Source organism: Selaginella moellendorffii, unplaced genomic scaffold (assembly GCF_000143415.4).
Source record: "Selaginella moellendorffii unplaced genomic scaffold, v1.0 SELMOscaffold_136, whole genome shotgun sequence".
Taxonomy (NCBI): Eukaryota; Viridiplantae; Streptophyta; class Lycopodiopsida; order Selaginellales; family Selaginellaceae; genus Selaginella; species Selaginella moellendorffii.
The window spans coordinates 63,293-86,805 of NW_003314397.1; the positions used below are offsets into that span (position 1 = coordinate 63,293).

The following is a 23,513-nucleotide window of genomic DNA, read 5'->3' on the forward strand; positions in this document are numbered from 1 at the left end:
CATTCTTGTGGGTGATTCGATCCGAGCTCGTGGTGGGTGGACACTCAAATGAATCCTACGATGGGTTTTGCGAGAGGACCAAGAACCAAGGATTCATCGTTTCCTGGGCGCCACAGCTGAAAGTTCTCGCCCATCCCTCCATGGGAGCGTTTCTCACGCACTGCGGATGGAATTCCATCCAGGAGAGCATCACACACGGGATTCCAATGCTGGGGTGGCCTTACGGGGCCGAGCAAAACACCAACTGTAAGTTCATAGTGGAGGACTGGAAGATCGGGGTTAGATTCTCCAAGACCGCGATGCAGGGATTGATCGAGCGAGGAGAGATCGAGGACGGCATAAGAAAGGTGATGGATAGCGAGGAGGGGAAGGAAATGAAGGAGAGAGTGGAGAGCTTGAAGATCCTTGCCAGGAAAGCCATGGACAAAGAGCATGGGAAATCGTTTCGTGGCGTCCAAGCATTCTTGGAAGATCTCAAAGGTTTGAAGATCCATCGCGAGTGAGTGAAAGATCCATTCTTTGAAGAGAACTTTAAGAACTTTGTACCAGTTCTCAAGATAATTAATGTTCCAACTTCTTTGATCCATACCGGTTTCTTCCTCACTGAGATTGCGCATAAGCATTGGAAAGCCAGACGCAGAGCGCAGGAGGTGCCAACATCCCTGCGGCGATCCTGGCTGCTCGATCCGACTCCGAGTTGAGAAATCCGCAGGGATTACCGCGAGGAGATGGAATTCCTCGCGAATGGCCGCTACCAACTGGGGATATCTTTAGCGGAACCCCCTGGGATCACCACAATGCCCTCTGATAGACTCTGAGCAGCGTTTTACTTGACTAGATGCGAAAGAGCTTCGTTAGAACCTACATGAAAACGTTTGGAACCAATATTAAAGTCGATGCTTACAAACTTCAGCGCAACATTGTTGCTCGGAATCTTTGCGAAGTTGCATTTGCCCAGACGAGGCATCATTTGCGGCCGAAGGGAAGACACCATTAGCGCGCTGTAGTCATGCATTTCTTTAAGAATCCGGGATTAGAGAGATGTCTTAGAGCACTTACTTAATGTTACATGCTCTTACCATGTTTTTCTTCTCTCTTTTGCTCGTCCCAGCCGCCATGCACGGAAATATCTAGATTTTTCCCAACTTAAAAGAGATCAAGATTCATGTGGCAGTTGTCCAGGCATGCAAGGGATCATTGCCCCAAATATCGATCCAAACTTTACAGTCCCTTAGCTTTTGGAATTGTGAAACTTAATCCCAGCGAGGGGATAATAATCCTTGGAACCATCATCAGGATCTTAATCTCCAGAAATTGGACAAAACACTAAACTACCAAGGAATCTTCTCCAGAGACGCCTAGTAGTCTAAACAGTTTACGCACAAATCTTTCCTTGCCAAAAAAAAATCATGGCTTCTACCAAGGTCCATGTCTTGGCGGTTCCAGTGGCCGCCCAAGGCCATATCTCCCCAATGATCCATCTCTGCAAGTTCATCGCTCAAGATCCAAGCTTCACAATCTCCGTGGTCAATATCGACAGCCTCCACGACGAATTCATCAAGCACTGGGCGGCGCTGGAAGAGATACGCCTCCATTCCATCCCATTCTCGTGGAAGGTCCCGCGAGGAGTCGACGCCCACGTCGTGCGAAATCTGGGGGACTGGTTCGCGGCAGCTGCGCGAGAGCTCCCCGGCGGCCTCGAGGATTTGATCCGCAAGCTCGGCGAGGAGGGCGATCCGGTCAGCTGTATCGTCTCGGATTACTTCTGCGATTGGACCCAGGATGTGGCGGATGTGTTTGGCATCCCCAGGGTCATTCTTTGGCCGGGCACCGCGGCATGGACGAGCTTGGAGTACCACATTCCAGAGCTTCTGGAGAAGGATCACATATTTCCTAGCAGAGGTACGAATCCCCTATTTTGGCCATGAACTTTCCCTGTTCTTCCCTTGGAATTAAACGTTTCCCCTGTTCTTCCCTTGTTTTCCCTGGAATTACCCTGTTCTTCCCTTGGAATACCATCGTTCTTCCCTTTAGCCCTCTTCCCTTTGGAATTAACATCCCCTGTTCTTCCCTTGGGCTGATCGATGCATGCGCAGGGAGGGCTTCCGCGGACGAGGCCAATTCTGTGATCATCGATTACGTCCGAGGAGTCAAGCCGCTCCGCCTGGCCGATGTGCCCACGTACCTTCAGGGCGACGAGGTGTGGAAGGAGATTTGCATCAAGCGCTCCCCCGTCGTGAAGCGCGCGCGCTGGGTCCTCGTCAATTCCTTCTACGACCTAGAGGCGCCCAGTTTTGATTTCATGGCCAGCGAGCTCGGGCCTCGATTCATCCCCGCGGGACCACTGTTCTTGCTCGACAATTCCAGGAAGAATGTGGTGCTTCGACCCGAGAACGAGGATTGCCTTCACTGGATGGATGCGCAGGAGCGTGGATCTGTTCTCTACATCTCATTTGGCAGCATCGCGGTGCTGAGCGTGGAGCAGTTCGAGGAGCTCGCGGGAGCTCTCGAGGCATCGAAGAAGCCATTCTTGTGGGTGATTCGACCTGAGCTGGTGGTGGGTGGTCACTCGAACGAATCTTACAATGGGTTTTGCGAGAGGACCAAGAACCAGGGATTCATCGTTTCCTGGGCGCCACAGCTGCGAGTTCTCGCCCATCCCTCCATGGGAGCGTTTCTCACTCACTGCGGATGGAATTCCGTCCAGGAGAGCATCGCGAATGGCATTCCAATGCTGGGGTGGCCTTACGGGGGCGAGCAAAACACCAACTGTAAGTTTATAGTGGAGGACTGGAAGATCGGGGTTAGATTCTCCAAGACAGTGGTGCAGGGATTGATCGAGCGGGGAGAGATCGAGGCTGGCATAAGAAAGGTGATGGATAGCGAGGAGGGGAAGAAGATGAAGGAGAGAGTGGAGAACTTGAAGATCCTTGCGAGGAAAGCTATGGACAAAGAGAATGGGAAGTCGTTTCGTGGCCTCCAGGGATGGCTGGAAGATCTCAAAGTTATGAAGCTGGTTCGCGAGTGAGTGAACGATGCATTCTTTGATAAGAATTTTCTATCTATCAGTTCTAAAGATAAACACATGCTAGTCAAGTAAAACGCTTGTGCCTGGGATTTGGATAATGTTGGAAATGGCTGAGTAAACAAACAAAAATTACTTAACAAAATTGTTCAGGAATGTTCTATTGCTAGTGGCCGACCATAAGTTACAATCAAAGCGAATGGACGTTAATTATATGCTCTATGTAACATTTCTTGGTGAGGAAAAAAGCAGATGCAAAATAACTGTAAGACTTAGTTAATTAAAACTAACATGAAAACGTTTGGATTTTCGATGTTTACAACAAAAAACTCTACAAATGCTTGAGTACAGTATTGTTGCTCGGAATCTTTGCTAACTTGCATTTGCCCAGACCAGGCATCATTTCCAGCCAAAGAGAAGACAACGAGCGTTCTCTTGATCGATAATCATGCACTTATTTTAGGCTGGACTTAGCCACGGCCATTTTGTGGACAAGAGCACCACTCATGAATTTGATTGCTCCAATGTTAAATGCTCTTACCATATTCTCAAAGGCTGGAAGCTTCCCAGCCGCCAGGTGTAGGGACAGATTTTTGCCACCTTCTCAAGATTCATGCGGCAAGTGTCCATAGGATCATTGCTTGTTCAAATTCAGGAGCTGTAATGGATCCGAAGCGAGCTTGCAATTTGGGTCAATGTGAGTCTCGTTCTAGAGCAGAATTGCCTCTCACAACGCTTATGCTAATCTTCCTTTTGTATAAGTTTTGCAGGCCTAGGGTTCGCTCTATCAACTTGTGTAAACATCCGTTGCCTTCCCCGCCAAGAAAACCATTCTAGTAAATACCAATGAACCCTGCCAAGGAAACCATGGCTTCTCGCAAGGTCCATGTCTTGGCGTTTCCAGCGCCCGCGCAAGGCCATATCTCCCCAATGATCCATCTCTGTAAGTTCATCGCCCAAGATCCAAGCTTCACAATCTCCTGGGTCAATATCGACAGCCTCCACGACGAGTTCGTCAAGCACTGGGTGGCGCCGGCGGGGCTGGAAGATCTGCGCCTCCATTCCATCCCATTCTCGTGGAAGCTCCCGCGAGGAGTCGATGCCAACGTCGCAGGAAATGTGGGAGACTGGTTCACGGCAGCCGCGCGAGAGCTCCCCGGCGGTCTCGAGGATTTGATCCGCAAGCTCGGCGAGGAGGGGGATCCGGTCAGCTGTATCGTCTCGGATTACATCTGCGATTGGACCCAGGATGTGGCGGATGTGTTTGGGATCCCCAGGATCATTCTTTGGTCGGGCAATGCGGCATGGACGAGCTTTGAGTACCACATTCCAGAGCTTCTGGAGAAAGATCACATCTTTCCAAGCAAAGGTACGAATCTCTGTTCTTCCCTTGTTCTTCCCTTGGAATTAAGCGTTTCCCCTATGCTTCCCTTGTATTTACCCTCTTCTTCCCTTGGAATACCATCAAATTTCCCCTGCTCTTCCTTTGGAATTAAACCTCCTCTTGTTGACGCAGGGAAAGCTTCCCCGGACGAGGCCAATTCCGTGATCAGGGCCAGGAGGTGTTGAAGGAGATTTGCATCAAGCGCTCCCCCGTCGTCAAGCGCGCGCGCTGGGTCCTCGTCAATTCCTTCTACGACCTCGAGGCGCCCACCTTCGATTTCATGGCCAGCGAGCTCGGGCCTCGATTCATCCCCGTGGGGCCACTGTTCCTGCTCGACGATTCCAGGAAGAATGTGGTGCTTCGACCCGAGAACGAGGATTGCCTTCACTGGATGGATGCGCAGGAGCCTGGATCGGTGCTCTACATCTCGTTTGGCAGCGTCGCGGTGCTGAGCGTGGAGCAGTTTGAGGAGCTCGCGGGAGCTCTCGAGGCATCGAAGAAGCCATTCTTGTGGGTGATTCGACCTGAGCTGGTGGTGGGTGGTCACTCGAACGAATCTTACAATGGGTTTTGCGAGAGGACCAAGAACCAGGGATTCATCGTTTCCTGGGCGCCACAGCTGAGAGTTCTCGCCCATCCCTCCATGGGAGCGTTTCTCACGCACTGCGGATGGAATTCCGTCCAGGAGAGCATCGCTAATGGCATTCCAATGCTGGGGTGGCCTTAACGGGGCGAGCAAAACACCAACTGTAAGTTCATAGTGGAGGACTGGAAGATCGGGGTTAGATTCTCCAAGACAGTGGTGCAGGGATTGATCGAGCGAGGAGAGATCGAGGCCAGCATAAGAAAGGTGATGGATAGCGAGGAGGGGAAGAAGATGAAGGAGAGAGTGGAGAACTTGAAGATCCTTGTGAGGAGAGCTATGGACAAAGAGAATGGGAAGTCATTTCATGGCCTCCAGGGATGGCTGGAAGATCTCAAAGCTATGAAGCTGGATTGCGAGTGAGTGAATGATGCATTCTTTGATAAGAACTTTCTATCTATCAGTTCTTAAGATAAAGACATGCTAGTCAAGTAAACCGTTTGTGCGGGATTTGGATAATGTCTGAGCAAATAAACAAAAATTATTTGACATAATTGCTCAGGATGCTTTATTGCTAGTGGTTGACCATAAGTTATAATCAAAGCAATGGACATTATAGTCTTGTGTTCTATGCAACATCTCTCGGTGAGGAAAAAAGCAAATGTAAAAGAACTGTAAGACTAAAAAATTTTTATTTTTACATAAAAATGTTTGGGATTGTCAAAAACAAACTTTACAAATACTTGAGTATAGTATTTGAAACGAACAAGAAAGCGAACTCTAGGCTAACCTCCCAACCCTTAAAGGTGTTATGGCTTTAAATCCCATAGGTTATGGAATATTTTTAGAATATTTCTATGTTTCATGTCATTCTCCCATCCCTCATGACTCAACCACATACAGCAGCATTGAGAAGCTAAACGAGCCTCATATGAAGGGAATTCAAGACAATACGGCCATAAAAAAAACATGTGCAAACGGCAACAGAAACATTGTGACAAGCAGCCATAAAAGAAAGAAAGCAATATGGCTTTCTCACATGACAATACGGTTATGAAAACAAAAGAATGAGAATAGAACAAACAACTCAAATCATATAGCAATACAGTGTAAGTTACAAATTTTTCCTTTCTAATTTGTCAACTTACCTCATCTATCCGACCAACACTGTTTTAACCTTAGTTAGGTTCCCTCACCAAAGTTTTCGCTTATTGTACTAACTCCTACTTAGTCTTACTTGGTCCTATTTGGTTTTATCTATTCATTGCATGAGCAATAGAACATTAGCCATTTGTTCACAGATTCCCAAATTTCTCTCAATCCCCCTCCCCGAGTTAGACTGGACTTAAGGTTCGACTACACTCCCCGCAAGTATAAACAGCCAAACACACTAAGCTTCTAAATTCTTAACATCCCTTGGTACAACAAGACTTGATCATAGGACCTTCTAAATCCCAAGCCTTGGGTGCAACACTTGCTTCGGGATGTTGAGGAAAAACACTATAGCCTAATGGCCTAGTATGGGTACCTCTACTCCCCCACTTCCATCCCGAAGGGAAGACCTAAGCCCCTAAAAAGGGCGAGGATCAATGATCTACAAGGTACTTAAGTGGGGCACCACTTCATATGAGCCAGGACCACCATAGTCAGTTTTCCTTTCGGGAGTGAGAGTTGCTCTTGAGCATTTCCTTGGTGGCCCATCCGACACCACCCAAGTCCATACCCACTCCCACCCAAGGCCCTTTGGTCCCAATCTCAACCTCAAGTCAGTTTGGAAGCACCACTGGAAAGTTCGTTCAAGATTGATTTCTGGACCTCATTATTTCTACTATACTTTTTTGGAACCCCCTTCCTCCTTCATCCGCGAGAACAAGGCGAGAGCGAGCTCGACCTCGCTGTAGTTACAGTGGCCCATGATGATCGCAGTCCAGGAAACCACGTCGTGGAACTCCATCTTGTTGAAGACGATCTTGGCATACTCCAGGCTTCCACACTTGGAGTACATATCCACGAGACCGCTGGAGACGAACACATCCCCGGAGTACTGGTTCTTGACAATCTCGGCATGGATCACTGCTCCTCTTTCCAAAGTAGCCACCTTGACAAGCCTGCCACCTTCGACCACTGTCCCTTTCTCTCGAGCTGCGACCATGGAGCAGGCCTGGAGAGCTGCCAGATAAGTTCTCGCGTTTGGGAGAAGACCATCTTCCTGGATCCGCGAGAAGAGCTCGAGAGCTCCCTTGCCATCGCCGTTCTGGACGTAACCTTTGATCATGGTGTTCCACGAGATGGCATCACGGAACTGGATCCCATCGAAGACCTTGCGAGCATCCGCGACGAGGCCAAAGTGCGCGTAGCTGTCGATCAGAGTGTTGGCCACCGACACATCTCGATCGTTCTTGGTGGCGACGAGATCGCTGTGGAGGCTCATGAGATCCCATCTCTCGCTGCAAGCCTTGATCGCGAGCACGATCACTGGCACGCACGGCCGGATCCCACACTGGCGCATTCTTCCATAGGTATCCCGCGCCTTCTCCCCCTCGAGCAGCCGCTTGGTCACGTACACGGGCTTGTCGGCTGTCCGGGACGGCGCCTTGAACCATTTGAGCGGCGCGAGCTGTGACAGGCGCTGCGTCGCTAGGATCGGCGATGGCCGGAAGACCGGCATTCGATCGAGAGAGAGGAGACTTACCGCGATGGCGATGGCGGCATTGCTCCTCCCAACAGCCCTAGTTTTAGGGATTTGTCCCTTTCATATAATTTGCCAGAGATGGGTATTTTGGACGAGCAAGCGTTTTACTTGACTAGATCCAAACGAGCAGTGTTACGTCGTTAGAACTAACTTGAAAAACATAAAGAAACAATTTAAAATAGATGATTGAAAGAAAGCTTTAGAGATGATAAACTAAAGCTTAAGAGGACAACTGGAACAATGAAAAGTCGCACTTGCCCGGGAAAGGCATTTAAAGGTTTCATAATAAACACAACTTCTGCAAAAGCTGGTCGATGTGTACGATCAAATGGAAAACAACCAACTGGCTGGACAAGATTCTCGTGGATAAAGTGATGGTTCTATGGTTATAAGGTCCGCATGGATCAATTCTCAGAGTGGGAAGAGACCTAAGAAATCATGAGATCCTTGCAAAGTTCTAGCGATTCTTCCTCCCCCAGTAGCAAGATCCATGTCGTGGTCGTTCCCCTGCCCGCGCAAGGCCATATGTCCCCAATGATCCATCTCTGCAAGCTCATCGCTCGAGATCCAAGCTTCACGATCTCCTTGGTCAATGTGGACAGCCTCCACGACGAGTTCGTCAAGCACTGGGTGGCGCCGGCGGGGCTGGAAGATCTGCGCCTCCATTCCATCCCATACTCGTGGCAGCTCCCGCTAGGAGCCGATGCCCACGCGCTGGGAAATGTGGGGGACTGGTTCACGGCATCCGCGCGAGAGCTCCCAGGCGGCCTCGAGGATTTGATCCGCAAGCTCGGCGAGGAGGGTGATCCGGTCAACTGCATCATCTCGGATTACTTCTGCGATTGGAGCCAGGATGTGGCGGATGTGTTTGGCATCCCCAGGATCATTCTTTGGTCGGGAAACGCGGCATGGACGAGCTTGGAGTACCACATTCCAGAGCTTCTGGAGAAAGATCACATCTTTCCTAGCAGAGGTACGAATCTTTGAATTTACCATGAACATTAGTTCTTTCCCTCCGTCCCTTATTCAAATTTTGCCTGTTCTTCCCCGATTCGTGCGCAGGGAGAGCTTCCCCGGAGGAGGCCAATTCCGTCATCATTGACTACGTCCGAGGGGTGAAGCCCCTCCGCCTGGCCGATGTGCCCGATTACATGCAGGGCAACGAGGTGTGGAAGGAGATTTGCATCAAGCGCTCCCCCGTCGTGAAGAGCGCGCGCTGGGTCCTTGTCAATTCCTTCTACGACCTCGAGGCGCCCACCTTCGATTTCATGGCCAGCGAGCTCGGGCCCCGATTCATCCCCGCGGGGCCACTGTTCTTGCTCGACGATTCCAGGAAGAACGTGGTGCTTCGTCCGGAGAACGAGGATTGCCTTGGCTGGATGGATGAGCAGGAGCCTGGATCGGTGCTCTACATCTCGTTTGGCAGCATCGCGGTGCTGAGCGTGGAGCAATTCGAGGAGCTCGCGGGAGCTCTCGAGGCATCGAAGAAGCCATTCTTGTGGGTGATTCGATCCGAGCTCGTGGTCGGCGGACACTCCAACGAATCTTACGATGGGTTTTGCGAGAGGACCAAGAACCAGGGATTCATCGTTTCTTGGGCGCCACAGCTGCGAGTTCTCGCCCATCCCTCCATGGGAGCGTTTCTCACTCATTGTGGATGGAATTCCATCCAGGAGAGCATCACACACGGGATTCCACTGCTGGGGTGGCCTTACGCGGCCGAGCAAAACACCAACTGTACGTTCATAGTGGAGGACTGGAAGATCGGGGTTAGATTCTCCAAGACCGCGATGCAGGGATTGATCGAGCGAGGAGAGATCGAGGACGGCATAAGAAAGGTGATGGATAGCGAGGAGGGGAAGGAAATGAAGGAGAGAGTGGAGAACTTGAAGATCCTTGCCAGGAAAGCCATGGACAAAGAGCATGGGAAATCGTTTCGTGGCCTCCAAGCATTCTTGGAAGATCTCAAAGTTTTGAAGATCCATCGCGAGTGAGTGAAAGTTCCATTTTTTGAAGAGAACTTTAAGAACTTTGTACCAGTGTCCAGTTCTCAAGATAATTAATGTTCCAACTTCTTTGATCCATGCCGGTTTCTTCCTCACTGAGAGATGTGGCATGAGCATTGGAAAGCCAGACGCAGAGCGCAGGAGGTGCCAACATCCCTGCGGCGATCCTGGCTGCTCGATCCGACTCCGAGTTGAGAAATCCGCAGGATTACCGCGAGGAGATGGAATTCCTCGCGAATGGCCGCTACCAACTGGGGATATCTTTAGCGGAACCCCCTGGGATCACCACAATGCCCTCTGATAGACTCTTAGCATTTGCCAGATAGGGGTAGTTGACTAGATGCGAAAGAGCTTCGTTAGAACCTACATGAAAACGTTTGGAACCAATATTAAAGTCGATGCTTACAAACTTCAGCGCAACATTGTTGCTCGGAATCTTTGCGAAGTTGCATTTGCCCAGACGAGGCATCATTTGCGGCCGAAGGGAAGACACCATTAGCGCGCTGTAGTCATGCATTTCTTTAAGAATCCGGGATTAGAGAGATGTCTTAGAGCACTTACTTAATGTTACATGCTCTTACCATGTTTTTCTTCTCTCTTTTGCTCGTCCCAGCCGCCATGCACGGAAATATCTAGATTTTTCCCAACTTAAAAGAGATCAAGATTCATGTGGCAGTTGTCCAGGCATGCAAGGGATCATTGCCCCAAATATCGATCCAAACTTTACAGTCCCTTAGCTTTTGGAATTGTGAAACTTAATCCCAGCGAGGGGATAATAATCCTTGGAACCATCATCAGGATCTTATTGGCCAAAACACTAAACTACCAAGGAATCTTTTCCAGAGACGCCTAGTAGTCTAAACAGTTTACGCACAAATCTTTCCTTGCCAAAAAAAAATCATGGCTTCTACCAAGGTCCATGTCTTGGCGGTTCCAGTGGCCGCCCAAGGCCATATCTCCCCAATGATCCATCTCTGCAAGTTCATCGCTCAAGATCCAAGCTTCACAATCTCCGTGGTCAATATCGACAGCCTCCACGACGAATTCATCAAGCACTGGGCGGCGCTGGAAGATCTGCGCCTCCATTCCATCCCATTCTCGTGGAAGGTCCCGCGAGGAGTCGACGCCCACGTCGTGCGAAATCTAGGGGAGTGGTTCGCGGCAGCTGCGCGAGAGCTCCCCGGCGGCCTCGAGGATTTGATCCGCAAGCTCGGCGAGGAGGGCGATCCGGTCAGCTGTATCGTCTCGGATTACTTCTGCGATTGGACCCAGGATGTGGCGGATGTGTTTGGCATCCCCAGGGTCATTCTTTGGCCGGGCACCGCGGCATGGACGAGCTTGGAGTACCACATTCCAGAGCTTCTGGAGAAGGATCACATATTTCCTAGCAGAGGTACGAATCGCCTATTTTGATCATGAACTTTCCCTGTTCTTCCCTTGGAATTAAACGTTTTCCCTATTCTTCCCTTGGAATTAAACGTTTCCCCTGTTCTTCCATTGTTTTCCCTGGAATTACCCTGTTCTTTCCTTGGAATACCATCACATTTCCCCTGTTCTTCCCTTTGGCCCTCTTCTCTTTGGAATTAACATCCCCTGTTCTTCCCTTGGACTGATCGATTCGTGCGCAGGAAGAGCTTCTGCGGACGAGGCAAATTCTGTGATCATCGATTACGTCCGAGGAGTCAAGCCGCTCCGCCTGGCCGATGTGCCCACGTACCTTCAGGGCGACGAGGTGTGGAAGGAGATTTCTATCAAGCGCTCCTTCGTCGTGAAGCGCGCGCGCTGGGTCCTCGTCAATTCCTTCTACGACCTAGAGGCGCCCAGTTTTGATTTCATGGCCAGCGAGCTCGGGCCTCGATTCATCCCCGCGGGGCCACTGTTCTTGCTCGACGATTCCAGGAAGAATGTGGTGCTTCGACCCGAGAACGAGGATTGCCTTCACTGGATGGATGCGCAGGAGCGTGGATCTGTTCTCTACATCTCATTTGGCAGCATCGCGGTGCTGAGCGTGGAGCAATTCGAGGAGCTCGCGGGAGCTCTCGAGGCATCGAAGAAGCCATTCTTGTGGGTGATTCGACCTGAGCTGGTGGTGGGTGGTCACTCGAACGAATCTTACAATGGGTTTTGCGAGAGGACCAAGAACCAGGGATTCATCGTTTCCTGGGCGCCACAGCTGAGAGTTCTCGCCCATCCCTCCATGGGAGCGTTTCTCACGCACTGCGGATGGAATTCCATCCAGGAGAGCATTTCGAATGGCATTCCAATGCTGGGGTGGCCTTACGGGGGCGAGCAAAACACCAACTGTAAGTTTATAGTGGAGGACTGGAAGATCGGGGTTAGATTCTCCAAGACAGTGGTGCAGGGATTGATCGAGCGAGGAGAGATCGAGGCCGGCATAAAAAAGGTGATGGATAGCGAGGAGGGGAAGAAGATGAAGGAGAGAGTGGAGAACTTGAAGATCCTTGCGAGGAAAGCTATGGACAAAGAGAATGGGAAGTCGTTTTGTGGCCTCCAGGGATGGCTGGAAGATCTCAAAGCTATGAAGCTGGATCGCAAGTGAGTGAACGATGCATTCTTTGATAAGAACTTTCTATCTATCAGTTCTGAAGATAAACACATGCTAGTCAAGTAAAACGCTTGTGCTTGGGATTTGGATAATGTTGGAAATGGCTGAGCAAACAAACAAAGATTACTTGACAAAATTGTTCAAGAATGCTCTATTGCTAGTGACTGACCATAAGTTACAATCAAAGCAAATGGACATTAGTTATGTGCTCTATGTAACATTTCTGGTGAGGAAAAAAGCAGATGCAAAAGAACTGTAAGACTTAGTTAATTAAAACTTACATGAAAACGTTTGGGATTTTCGATGTTTACAAAAAAAAACTCTACAAATGCTTGAGTACAGTATTGTTGCTCGGAATCTTTGCTAACTTGCATTTGCCCAGACCAGGCATCATTTCCAGCCAAAGAGAAGACAACGAGCGTTCTCTTGATCGATAATCATGCACTTATTTTAGGCTGGACTTAGCCACGGCCATTTTGTGGACAAGAGCAGCACTCATGAATCTGATTGCTCCAATGTTAAATGCTCTTACCATATTCTCAAAGGCTGGAAGCTTCCCAGCCGCCAGGTGTAGGGACAGATTTTTGCCACCTTCTCAAGATTCATGCGGCAGCTATCCATAGGATCATTGATTGTTCAAATTCAGGAGCTGTAATGGATCCGAAGCGAGCTTGCAATTTGGGTCAATGTGAGTCTCGTTCTAGAGCAGAATTGCCTCTCACAACGCTTATGCTAATCTTCCTTTTGTATAAGTTTTGCAGGCCTAGGGTTCGCTCTTTGTCGAGAAATCAACTTGTGTAAACATCCGTTGTATGGCGTGCAATTTGTAAAAGGGTGGATTTTACAACAGTGGATTTCACTCACACCACGTGTATGCCTGTTATTGGTCCATGTGTATTATGAGTGTGAAAAAAACACAAGCATAGAATACTTTACGAATATCCAATCTTTATGCCCCAGATGGGGCATCATGCCCATAGCAATGACCCATGCTATGTATGGAATGGAGCCATTCATAGCCCATAGACCCATTCACCCATGCATTCGTAATGTTGCAAACCAAATGGACAATCGACTAAATTGCATACCATACTACCTTATCTAGAGCACTATGTTCTCACATCTTGCTCTTGGCGCTCATGGCAAAAGAATTAAATTATCCTTTTTTGGCACACCTTTTTTAACATAGTGTCATAGCAAGTGTAAGTGAACTCCATCTAACTCCATCTAGAATTTGGGAGTGTGGCAGCCTTGATCGTCATCGACAGCCATCGCTGTGTCCTCCCCACATTGCCGACTGCCGCTGTGCTGCTCGCAATCATTGATGCTCCCATTGTTACCCGCCACAGCATCTAGGCAATCGTTGAATCCTCTTGCTTCCTCCGTCTTGCACTGTGATTCTTGAGGATGGAGGTCGCCAAGCTGGAGCTGCTGGGGATGAGCTGGATGGCAAGGCAGGGGAGAAGGCGATGACGAGTGATGGAATCACTCCAGAACACTGGAATCTGGAGCCGTGATCGCAACCATTGTTATCAATCCCTAGCAGCACCACAGCTCTCCATACCACCCAAAATATCCCCTACACCATAGCCAATAACAGATTGTACAGAGCATAGAATAACAGAGCACTAAAGTGCAAGGAAGCATCTCTTAAACCCGATGAATCCAAACTTGATGATATGTGGCATCTATATCTAGCCCATTGTTCATATTATGGGGACATCATTGACGCATTAAGCAAGCATCCATGGGGTATCCATGAGGCATCCAGATGACATTTAATGCTAAACCAATAGAAAACTGCCACATGGACATTGTATTGTGAGTGAAATTTGCCTACGAATTGCACGCCATACGTTGCCTTCCCCGCCAAGAAAACCATTCTAATAAATACCAATGAACCCTGCCAAGGAAACCATGGCTTCTCGCAAGGTCCATGTCTTGGCGTTTCCAGCGCCCGCGCAAGGCCATATCTCCCCAATGATCCATCTCTGTAAGTTCATCGCCCAAGATCCAAGCTTCACAATCTCCTGGGTCAATATCGACAGCCTCCACGACGAGTTCGTCAAGCACTGGGTGGCGCCGGCGGGGCTGGAAGCTCTGCGCCTCCATTCCATCCCATTCTCGTGGAAGCTCCCGCGAGGAGTCGACGCCAACGTCGCAGGAAATGTGGGGGACTGGTTCACGGCAGCCGCGCGAGAGCTCCCCGGCGGCCTCGAGGATTTGATCCGCAAGCTCGGCGAGGAGGGCGATCCGGTCAGCTGTATCGTCTCGGATTACATCTGCGATTGGACCCAGGATGTGGCGGATGTGTTTGGAATCCCCAGGATCATTCTTTGGTCGGGAAACGTGGCATGGACGAGCTTGGAGTACCACATTCCAGAGCTTCTGGAGAAAGATCACATCTTTCCAAGCAAAGGTACGAATCTCTATTCTTCCCCTGTTCTTCCCTTGGAATTAAACGTTTCCCCAATTCTTCCCTTGTATTTACCCTGTTCTTCCTTTGGAATACCATCAAATTTCCCCTGTTCTTCCCTTTGGAATTAACCTCCTCTGTTGACGCAGGGAAAGCTTCCCCGGACGAGGCCAATTCCGTGATCATCGATTACGTCCGAGGAGTCAAGCCCCTCCGCCTGGCCGATGTGCCCGATTACCTGCTGGCCTCGGAGGGCCAGGAGGTGTGGAAGGAGATTTGCATCAAGCGCTCCTTCGTCGTGAAGCGGGCGCGATGGGTCCTCGTCAATTCCTTCTACGACCTCGAGGCGCCCACCTTCGATTTCATGGCCAGCGAGCTCGGGCTTCGATTCATCCCCGCGGGGCCACTGTTCTTGCTCGACGATTCCAGGAAGAATGTCGTGCTTCGCCCCGAGAACGAGGATTGCCTTGGCTGGATGGATGAGCAGAACCCTGGATCGGTGCTCTACATCTCGTTTGGCAGCGTCGCGGTGCTGAGCGTGGAACAATTCGAGGAGCTCGCGGGAGCTCTCGAGGCATCGAAGAAGCCATTCTTGTGGGTGATTCGCCCTGAGCTCGTGGTGGGTGGTCACTCGAACGAATCTTACAATGGGTTTTGCGAGAGGACCAAGAATCAGGGATTCATCGTTTCCTGGGCGCCACAGCTGCGAGTTCTCGCCCATCCCTCCATGGGAGCGTTTCTCACTCACTGCGGATGGAATTCCGTCCAGGAGAGCATCGCGAATGGCATTCCAATGCTGGGGTGGCCTTACGGGGGCGATCAAACCACGAACTCTAAGTTCATCGTCGCGGACTGGAAGATCGGGGTTAGATTCTGCAAGACAGTGGGGCAGGGATTGATCGGGCGAGGGGAGATCGAAGATGGCATTAAAAAGGTGATGGATAGCGACGAGGGGAAGAAGATGCAGGAGAGAGTGGAGAACTTGAAGACCCTTGCGAGGAAAGCTATGGACAAAGAGCTTGGGAAATCGTTTCGTGGCCTCCAAGCATTCTTGGAAGATCTCAAAAGTTTGAAAGATCCATCGTGAGTGAGCGAAAGCAGTGAAATCCAGAAATAAAAGAAGTTTCTATCATGGAATGGTAGAGATCTACATGGGTCTTTCTCCATCTCCCTAGAGACGCATGCCCAGTAGCCCAGAGAGGATTGGAAAGGATTTGGGCTCGTTTGCTACATTGCTTCGTGGATGCGCCACTCTTGCCGAGGGAAGATGGATCCACTCGCGGATGATATCTGCTGGCTGCTGCGACAACGCCTACGCGGCAAATCTCCTTGTCCAGATGTATGGCAACTGTGGCAGCGTGGAAGAATCGTGGGGCGTCTTCAGTGCCATTCCCTGGCATCACCGCAACGTCTTCTCGTGGAATATCATGCTCGCAGCATTTTCCAGGAACGGGCATCCTGGCGAAGCGAGGAACTTGTTCGATCAGATGCCGCATCGCGACGTTGTGTCGTGGAACACACTCTTGGCGGGATTTGCACAGGTCTTTCAAGTTGGCGTAGCCAAGAACATATTTGACAAGATGCCGGGTCGCAATGTTGTGTCTTGGAACTCCATCTTCGCAGCACTTGCCCAAGAGCGTCATTTGGAAAATGCAAAGGTTTGCTTTGAGGATATGCCCGAGAAGGATCTAGCGTCCTGGAACACAATGCTACATGCGTATGCGCAGCACGGTGAGCTCCAGAGCCTGGGCGAAGTGTTTCGAGAAATGCCGACGAGGAACGTTCTCTCTTGGACGGCCTTGGTGACTGCATTTGGGCAGAGAGGACATCTTTCTTCGTCGAGAACGCTGCTGGAGAAGATGCCGAGCTGGGATGCTGTCTGCTGGAACGTCGTCATCTCCTCGAGCATTCGCCACGGGAGCATGGACGAGGCGATCGGTATGTTTCATTCCATGCTTCACAGGAACGTTCTCACCTGGAATGGTATGGTGCAGGCTTATGGCGAGATTGGCGAGCTAGAACTCTCCCAGTCGCTGTTTCGGAAGATGCCGCAGTGGAACCTCTTCTCGTGGAATACCATGCTCACGGCCTATGCGGAGAATGGGCGCGTGGAGGACGCGAAACGAATGTTTGACGCTGTTCCTGTGGAGAACACAGTCTCGTGGAACTCCATGCTCCAAGCTTACTTTCTCGCTGGTCAAGCCGAGCAAGCCAAGGTGGATTTCCACCAGATGCCTCGCAAAGACGTGATCTCCTGGAACACGCTACTCGCAGTTTGTGCAGCCGGGAACGACTCTACCAGGGAGACGAGACAAACCTTTAATCTGACACCACAGGTGAACACCGTGTCGTGGAACATCATGCTGGCAGCGTATGTCGATCTAGGAGAAGTCGACGATGCAAAGCTATTGTTTGACGAGATCCCCGAGAAGAGTTCCGTGTCGTGGAATACAATGATTCAAGCGTTTGCGAAGAATGGTTTCCTGGACAAGGCCGAGAAGCTGTTCAAGGAGATGCCATGTAAAGACAAGCCCGTCTCGTCGTGGACTGTGATGATCTCGGCTTATGCTCTTAACGCACACATCGAAGCCGCGGAGCGCTTGTTTCACGACGAGGACATCACTCGAGACGTTGTTATGTGGAACGCAATGGTGGCGGCCTACTGCCAGACCGGAGATGCGGATCGAGCAAGAATGGTTTTCCAGAAAATGCCAAGCCAGAACGTGACAAGCTGGAACTCGGTGGTCCAAGGATTTATTCGCAGAGGGTTCCTTGAAGATGGAAAGAGATTGCTGAGCAAACATCCAGAACCAAATGTTGTGACGTGGTCGATGATGCTCGCGTCTTACATCCAGATCGGCGAGCTCAAAGAGGCAACGTCGATCTTCCACCGGATGCCTCACCGGAGCATTCTCAGCTGGAACTCGATGGTTCAAGCTTTTATTGAGGAGGGATTCGCTGGCCGGGCCAGGGAGGTATTTGACAAGATGAGCAGCCACGACATGATATCATGGAACATCACCATCTCAGGCTACGCTCGCTCCGGAAAAATGGAAGAAGCTAAAGCAGCATTCGAAAACGCACCCTCTCGGAGTATAGTCGCATGGAATACCATGATCGCGGTCGCCACCCAGTGCCGAGACTTGGACGCCGCAAAATCACTTTTTGAGGAGATGCCGGAGAAGAACACGGTCTCCTGGAACACTCTCATCTCAAGCCTGTGTAGATTCGAGCAGCAAGACGCGGCGCTACATCTCTTCAAAGTCATGGACTTGGAAGGAGTTCCAGCGGACGAGGCAACGTACTTGATCGTCCTTGACGTGTGCGGAGATCTGGCAGCTCTCTCGGACGGATCAAGCATTCACAGCGACGCGGCGGCCGTGAACTTCCACTTGAGCGTGAGCGTTTCCACCGCGCTCGTCAACATGTATGGGAGGTGTGGACGAGTGGAAACGGCGAGAAAAGTTTTCGACTCGATGCTCAAGCGCGACACAATCTCCTGGACGTCGATGATCAGCGTCTACTCCAACAATGGACGCTCGCACTACGCTCTCGAGCTTCTGTGGCTCATGGAACGGGACGGATTCCCAGCCGACGCCATAACTTTCGTGGCTGTTCTCTCAGCTTGCAGCCACGCAGGGCTCTTCCGACAAGGCTGGGAGGTTTTCACGTCGATGCATCACAGCTATGGCGTTGCTCATGGTGTGGATCACTACGGTTGCATGGTGGATCTTTTCGGACGAGCAGGGATGCTGGAAGTGGCCGAGCAACTGGTGGCAAGCATGCCTTTTAGTTTGCGGGATGATCACCCAGGAAGAGATAGTGCTACCATGTCCTGGATGATGCTGCTAGCGGCGTGTAACAGCCACTCGGATCCGGATCGAGCAGCCAGGATCGCCGCAGAGATGGAAACTCTGGCACCGGAAGTTAGTCCTGCGCTCTACGTCTTGCTTTCCAATGCTCATGCGACATCCCTTGGTGAGGAAGAAACCGGCATTGATTAAAGTTGGTACATTGTTTATCTTGATAAATCTTTCAAATAATAGTTTCAGTGAATGAATGGTTTCACTCACTCGTGATGGAGCTTCAAAGCCTTGAGATCTTCCAAGAACGCTTGGAGGCCACGAAACGATTTCCCATGCTCTTTGTCCATGGCTTTCCTGGCAAGGATCTTCAAGTTCTCCACTCTCTCCTTCATTTCCTTCCCCTCCTCGCTATCCATCACCTTTCTTATGCCGTCCTCGATCTCTCCTCGCTCGATCAATCCCTGCATCGCGGTCTTGGAGAATCTAACCCCGATCTTCCAGTCCTCCACTATGAACTTACAGTTGGTGTTTTGCTCGGCTCCGTAAGGCCACCCCAGCATTGGAATCCCGTGTGTGATGCTCTCCTGGATGGAATTCCATCCACAATGAGTGAGAAACGCTCCCATGGAGGGATGGGCGAGAACTCTCAGCTGTGGCGCCCAAGAAACGATGAATCCCTGGTTCTTGGTCCTCTCGCAAAACCCATCGTAAGATTCGTTGGAGTGTCCGCCGACCACGAGCTCGGATCGAATCACCCACAAGAATGGCTTCTTCGATGCCTCGAGAGCTCCCGCGAGCTCCTCGAATTGCTCCACGCTCAGCACCGCGATGCTGCCAAACGAGATGTAGAGCACTGATCCAGGCTCCTGCTCATCCATCCAGCGAAGGCAATCCTCGTTCTCCGGGCGAAGCAGCACATTCTTCCTGGAATCGTCGAGCAAGAACAGTGGCCCCGCGGGGATGAATCGAGGCCCGAGCTCGCTGGCCATGAAATCGAAGGTGGGCGCCTCGAGGTCGTAGAAGGAATTGACGAGGACCCAGCGCGCGCGCTTCACGACGGGGGAGCGCTTGATGCAAAGCTCCTTCCACACCTCGTTGCCCTGCATGTAATCGGGCACATCGGCCAGGCGGAGCGGCTTGACTCCTCGGACGTAGTCGATGATCACGGAATCGTCCCTCCCTACGCGCGAATCGATCAGCCAAGAAGGGAAGAAAAGGGGAAATTTGAGGTAAATTTAAAGATTCATACCTCCGACAGGAAATATGTGATTCTTCTCCAGAAGCTCTGGAATGTGGTACTCTAAGCTCGTCCATCCCGCAGTGCCCGACCAAAGAATGATCCTGGGGATGCCAAACACATCCGCCACATCCTGGGTCCAATCGCAGAAGTAATCCGAGATGATGCAGTTGACCGGATCACCCTCCTCGCCGAGCTTGCGGATCAAATCCTCGAGGCCGCCTGGGAGCTCTCGCGCGGATGCCGTGAACCATTCCGCCAGATTTCCCAGCGCGTGGGCATCGGCTCCTCGTGGGAGCTTCCACGAGTATGGGATGGAATGGAGGCGCAGATCTTCCAGCCCCGCCGGCGCCACCCAGTGCTTGACGAACTCGTCGTGGAGGCTGTCGACATTGACCAAGGAGATCGTGAAGCTTGGATCTCGAGCGATGAGCTTGCAGAGATGGATAACTGGGGACATATGGCCTTGCGCGGGGAGTGGAACCGCCATGACATGGATCTTGCTACTGGGGGAGGAAGAATCACTAGAAGTTTGCAAGGATCCCATGATTTCCTAGCTCTCTCTTCCCACTCTGGACTGCTCAAGAATGGATCGATGCAGAGCTTATAAGCATATGGCTATCGCAGTCCACGAGAACCTTACATACAATAAATTATGTTATTTTGAATGCCATCCTATTCTAGCAAAACACGAATTGTTTTGGTTGCCAGCGTGAAAAGTAATTAGAATGTTCGAGCACGGCGCTAGAACAGCGTCAAACAATCTCCCAAATCTCCCTCAAACAAACTATAATTCCCGGATTGGTCCATTGATCCACCGATCATGGGAGTACTCTTCTATTGTGATTGTCAAGGATTCGCATGATATTTGCAAGCTAGAAGTCCACAATAATTGACAGTCTTGACTCTTGATAGGCATTTTGGGTCTAAAGCATTAAAGAAGTCATGGTCAAGTCAAAAAGCCTTTCAAGCAGCATTCTGTTGACTTGACCATATTCCTTTCGCGGTGTGCAAACCAGGATCCATGGCTATGGCGCTTCTCATCCGTGTCTTGGATGTAGTCTTCCTGCTTGGCTTCCTCCAAGGTATGCACTCTTTGGCCACTGCTGAATCGAACGACGAGAGCTTGCCCTTCGAGGAGCTCCTTTACTTGTATCCATCATCTCACAGCTCCTTGGTATACCAAGGCCATACAGCTCTTAGGCTCTCGGGATCCAAAAACTTGAAGAATGGTGTAGTTTCTGGATCACTCTCTACCCCAGGGGTCATTCACGGGAGTGTTTAATTCTACCTCCAGGCAGCTGCTTGCAAAGGTCTGCCTTTTCAAGAGACTTTCAAATGGTTCGCATCCAGATTGCAAGGTCTCGCTCGCTCTAGATTATCCTTCGGTGGCCGCCATGCCTGTAATCACGGGTCAGCTTCGAAGCTTGGGTTACTACTTTTGCCCGATCTACATTGTGGGAAATCCTGCAGGGAACTATACGTACACGAGGCTCGAAGATGCATTGGCTGGCTGCCAAGGCTTGACGAAGGACGCTATGGAGAAAGCCACCATGGAGGAATCTGATCGCCGGCCATTAACGACAAGGGACGATGTTCACTTCTTGTCCTCGAGCGGTCAATGCAGCAGCAGCACGCAACGTTGTCATCCATTTGGAAACTCCAGCAGCATTGATCTTCGTGCGGTCGCCGAGTGTGCTAGCTTTGAATCTAACCAGGGAAGGAAATGAACTTGTGCATGGTTTTCTCGAGCTGGATATCTGGAAGACCAAGTTCTCGCGGTGGAAGGGTTCGAGAAATCCGGGAAGCTCTGCTTGGTGGCGTGTCAAACTGTGGCATTTGATTCTTCTGCGCCAGACTGTTCTATCCATGCAAGCATTGACATGAGCTTGGCAAGCTTTGACATTCATCAAAGATCTCATGTCAAGGGAATCATCACGAGCCTGAGGCCGAAGTCGGATGCTATGTTTTTCGAGCCACTCTCTTTCGGAGACATTGCATCCTCCTCAAACTTCATCCTCGACTTCGTTCGCACTCGCGAGGTCTACGCTTACTCCAAAGTTGAGGATGCTGAAAAACACTGCCGTGATCTCGTCAAGGATCCATCGCCACAAGCAACCGATTATCCGGACGGTTTGTCTATCGATGATTTCCGCGTCGATGGAAGAACTTCCGCGATCGAAGATGTATACGCTCTTGATGAAGGAACAACGATGGTGGCTGCAGCTCTTCCGGAATCTGTAGCATCCGAAAGCGAGTTTGCAGCGGATGAGGTTCTCATAACACCTCTCACATTTGAAAACAGGTTTCGTTGGTACCCGGACACGATCAAGAACAAGAAACGAATGAACGCCAGCTTCGATATCTTTGCTGCTCTCACTCACTCTAGAACACCACGTCGCCGCCGAAGGCTTTTACGACGTTGGTCGAGGAACAGCATGCATGGTGGGTTGCAAAGCTGTTGACAACAACGATACATTTCATGATTTGGAGCAAGGAAAGGATTGCAAAATCTCCGTCCGGATCCATTATCCCCGAGACTCGGAAACCAAGCCTCGCCTTGTTGTGGGATCCATCTCCAGCTTGCGAGACAAAGACGATGCTCTATACTTCTCCCCCTTCGACGTCTCTGCAAATTATTCGATGGTCACCAAGCAAGCTAGAAACATATTGGAGCGGGACAAGATGAAGACAAGCGTGAAAACCTTGACACTCTCTCTCGAGGTGGCGGCTATCACATTCCAGCTTATACGAAGCAATCACCAACAAAAAGCTCGTCCTTACGTTTCTCTGGTGATGTTATTTGGCCTTGCCATGGCACACACGCAAGGAATTATGATCAATTTGGGCTTGAGCTTGGGATTCATAGACTCACAGACATACAGGATAACAACACCGATACCCCGCTACCAATTTACAGATAGGCTGGATCTCATGCATGAGACAGTAGAACGTCGCTCGCAAGAGAGCAAATCCCTCCAAATGGCGATGCATTCCATCGCCCTAGTGTTACTCTCGCAGCTGGTTCGTTTGGTCTGGAAAGCACGAAGCCCCGAGATAGACGACGAGAGCAGTACTGAGCCTGAGACTTCGGATGGAGATCAGAAACTAGAAAATCATCCCGGGATCGTGGAGGAAACAAACGTCTTGATGGTTTGCTTGCCAGCTTATGCGTTTATCACGGCGTGTGGAACTTTGTTTCTCGGTCACTACGTGGGGCTGTTTTCAGCATATGGAGAGCTGCTCAGGGATTTCTTCCTGGTTCCACAGATCAGTAGATATCGTAACTGGTCGAACATCGGTCTCCAGTCTCCAGCTTTGTCCACAGTTTTCTACGTGGGGACGACACTAGCGAGGGTTGCCTGGCGTGTCAACAACGTTTGGAATGGCTGGAACCAAGACCAGGGAATTCAAAGATTTGGCCTTTGGAATCAAGTGGAGGGATGCTCTGGTCTTCTTTGGAACGCTGGAGTTGTGTGTGGAACTTCCTTTATAGCGTGGATTATCTTCTGGCAACACACATCATGAACTCATTTTGTCAATGGAAGTGAAAGTCAATGAAGGTCAAAATTTTCTACAGAAACATATATAATAAATTGTGTAAAAATTTTAAAAAAAACGTATTACTTTAATATGTTTAGTATACTTAGATTACATTTAATATATTTTATAAGTTCTAATATCAATTATAAAGAAATAATAAGTACCACACAAATATGCATTGAAATGGTGATTTTGTTACTATTAATAGTGCTAGTGAGAGACTATTATTTATTTTTGTAACTATGAAATTCAATA

At 50.2% G+C, this 23,513-nt stretch overlaps 6 protein-coding genes across 13 annotated transcripts in view; 5 read left to right on the top strand and 1 right to left on the bottom strand.

Moving 5' to 3' along the window:
* The window catches only part of LOC9662161 (UDP-glycosyltransferase 85A2), a 10,871-nt gene extending 1,105 nt beyond the window's left edge, over positions 1-9,766 (top strand). The window contains exons 1-2 of one of the 6 annotated variants that reach the window (XM_002992414.2): positions 1,308-1,902; positions 2,097-3,139. In XM_002992414.2, coding sequence (XP_002992460.1) covers positions 1,410-1,902; positions 2,097-3,028 — 1,425 coding nt within the window. In that variant the 5' untranslated portion in view covers positions 1,308-1,409 and the 3' untranslated portion in view covers positions 3,029-3,139. Of the gene's footprint in view, positions 1-1,307; positions 1,903-2,096; positions 3,140-4,833; positions 5,398-8,100; positions 8,658-8,746 lie in introns of those variants that run through there. The other 5 variants (XM_024666179.1, XM_002992416.2, XM_024666177.1 and 2 more) reach the window with 5 other exon arrangements.
* A 707-nt stretch (positions 9,767-10,473) lies between these two features.
* Positions 10,474-12,341, top strand: LOC9662162 (UDP-glycosyltransferase 85A1). Its single transcript, XM_002992417.2, has 2 exons — positions 10,474-11,083; positions 11,319-12,341. The coding sequence occupies exons 1-2, from the start codon at positions 10,591-10,593 to the stop codon at positions 12,248-12,250; spliced, it is 1,425 nt and encodes a 474-aa protein (XP_002992463.2). The 5' UTR covers positions 10,474-10,590; the 3' UTR covers positions 12,251-12,341.
* A 1,700-nt stretch (positions 12,342-14,041) lies between these two features.
* On the top strand, positions 14,042-15,822 carry LOC9662163 (anthocyanidin 3-O-glucosyltransferase 7). Its single transcript, XM_002992418.2, has 2 exons — positions 14,042-14,675; positions 14,822-15,822. Exons 1-2 carry the CDS (start codon positions 14,153-14,155, stop codon positions 15,757-15,759), a joined length of 1,461 nt encoding a protein of 486 aa, XP_002992464.2. The 5' UTR covers positions 14,042-14,152; the 3' UTR covers positions 15,760-15,822.
* Positions 15,823-16,345: 523 nt separating this feature from the next.
* On the top strand, positions 16,346-18,728 carry LOC112343152 (pentatricopeptide repeat-containing protein At2g35030, mitochondrial-like). The gene is made up of 2 exons (XM_024666175.1): positions 16,346-16,610; positions 16,667-18,728. The coding sequence occupies exons 1-2, from the start codon at positions 16,545-16,547 to the stop codon at positions 18,674-18,676; spliced, it is 2,076 nt and encodes a 691-aa protein (XP_024521943.1). The 5' UTR covers positions 16,346-16,544; the 3' UTR covers positions 18,677-18,728.
* LOC9662164 (anthocyanidin 3-O-glucosyltransferase 7) lies at positions 18,669-20,361 on the bottom strand. The gene is made up of 2 exons (XM_002992455.2): positions 19,728-20,361; positions 18,669-19,658 (listed from the first exon to the last, which is right to left on the bottom strand). The coding sequence occupies exons 1-2, from the start codon at positions 20,260-20,262 to the stop codon at positions 18,742-18,744; spliced, it is 1,452 nt and encodes a 483-aa protein (XP_002992501.2). The 5' UTR covers positions 20,263-20,361; the 3' UTR covers positions 18,669-18,741.
* Positions 20,362-20,602: 241 nt separating this feature from the next.
* LOC9629182 lies at positions 20,603-23,273 on the top strand. 3 transcript variants are annotated; one of them, XM_024666191.1, is made up of 2 exons: positions 20,603-21,128; positions 21,189-23,273. In XM_024666191.1, the coding sequence occupies exon 2, from the start codon at positions 22,158-22,160 to the stop codon at positions 23,241-23,243; it is 1,086 nt and encodes a 361-aa protein (XP_024521959.1). In that variant the 5' UTR covers positions 20,603-21,128; positions 21,189-22,157; the 3' UTR covers positions 23,244-23,273. The 3 variants fall into 3 exon arrangements, with proteins under 3 accessions (XP_024521959.1, XP_024521960.1, XP_024521961.1); XM_024666192.1 differs by having other exon boundaries at positions 20,603-20,800; positions 20,886-23,273; XM_024666193.1 differs by having other exon boundaries at positions 20,603-20,800; positions 20,903-23,273.
* The last annotated feature ends 240 nt before the right edge of the window (positions 23,274-23,513 follow it).

Bases quoted from the DNA above. Each gene is read 5' to 3' on its own strand.
- LOC112343152 (XM_024666175.1), top strand. From the start codon at position 16,545: ATGCTGTCTGCTGGAACGTCGTCATCTCCTCGAGCATTCGCCACGGGA. The intron at 16,611-16,666 runs GTATGTTTCATT...GGTATGGTGCAG, and splicing joins GAGCATGGACGAGGCGATCG to GCTTATGGCGAGATTGGCGA.
- LOC9662164 (XM_002992455.2), bottom strand. From the start codon at position 20,262: ATGGGATCCTTGCAAACTTCTAGTGATTCTTCCTCCCCCAGTAGCAAG. The intron at 19,659-19,727 runs GTATGAATCTTT...ATTCGCGCGTAG, and splicing joins TCACATATTTCCTGTCGGAG to GGAGGGACGATTCCGTGATC.
- LOC9629182 (XM_024666191.1), top strand. From the start codon at position 22,158: ATGGTGGGTTGCAAAGCTGTTGACAACAACGATACATTTCATGATTTG.
- LOC9662163 (XM_002992418.2), top strand. From the start codon at position 14,153: ATGAACCCTGCCAAGGAAACCATGGCTTCTCGCAAGGTCCATGTCTTG. The intron at 14,676-14,821 runs GTACGAATCTCT...CTGTTGACGCAG, and splicing joins TCACATCTTTCCAAGCAAAG to GGAAAGCTTCCCCGGACGAG.
- LOC9662162 (XM_002992417.2), top strand. From the start codon at position 10,591: ATGGCTTCTACCAAGGTCCATGTCTTGGCGGTTCCAGTGGCCGCCCAA. The intron at 11,084-11,318 runs GTACGAATCGCC...ATTCGTGCGCAG, and splicing joins TCACATATTTCCTAGCAGAG to GAAGAGCTTCTGCGGACGAG.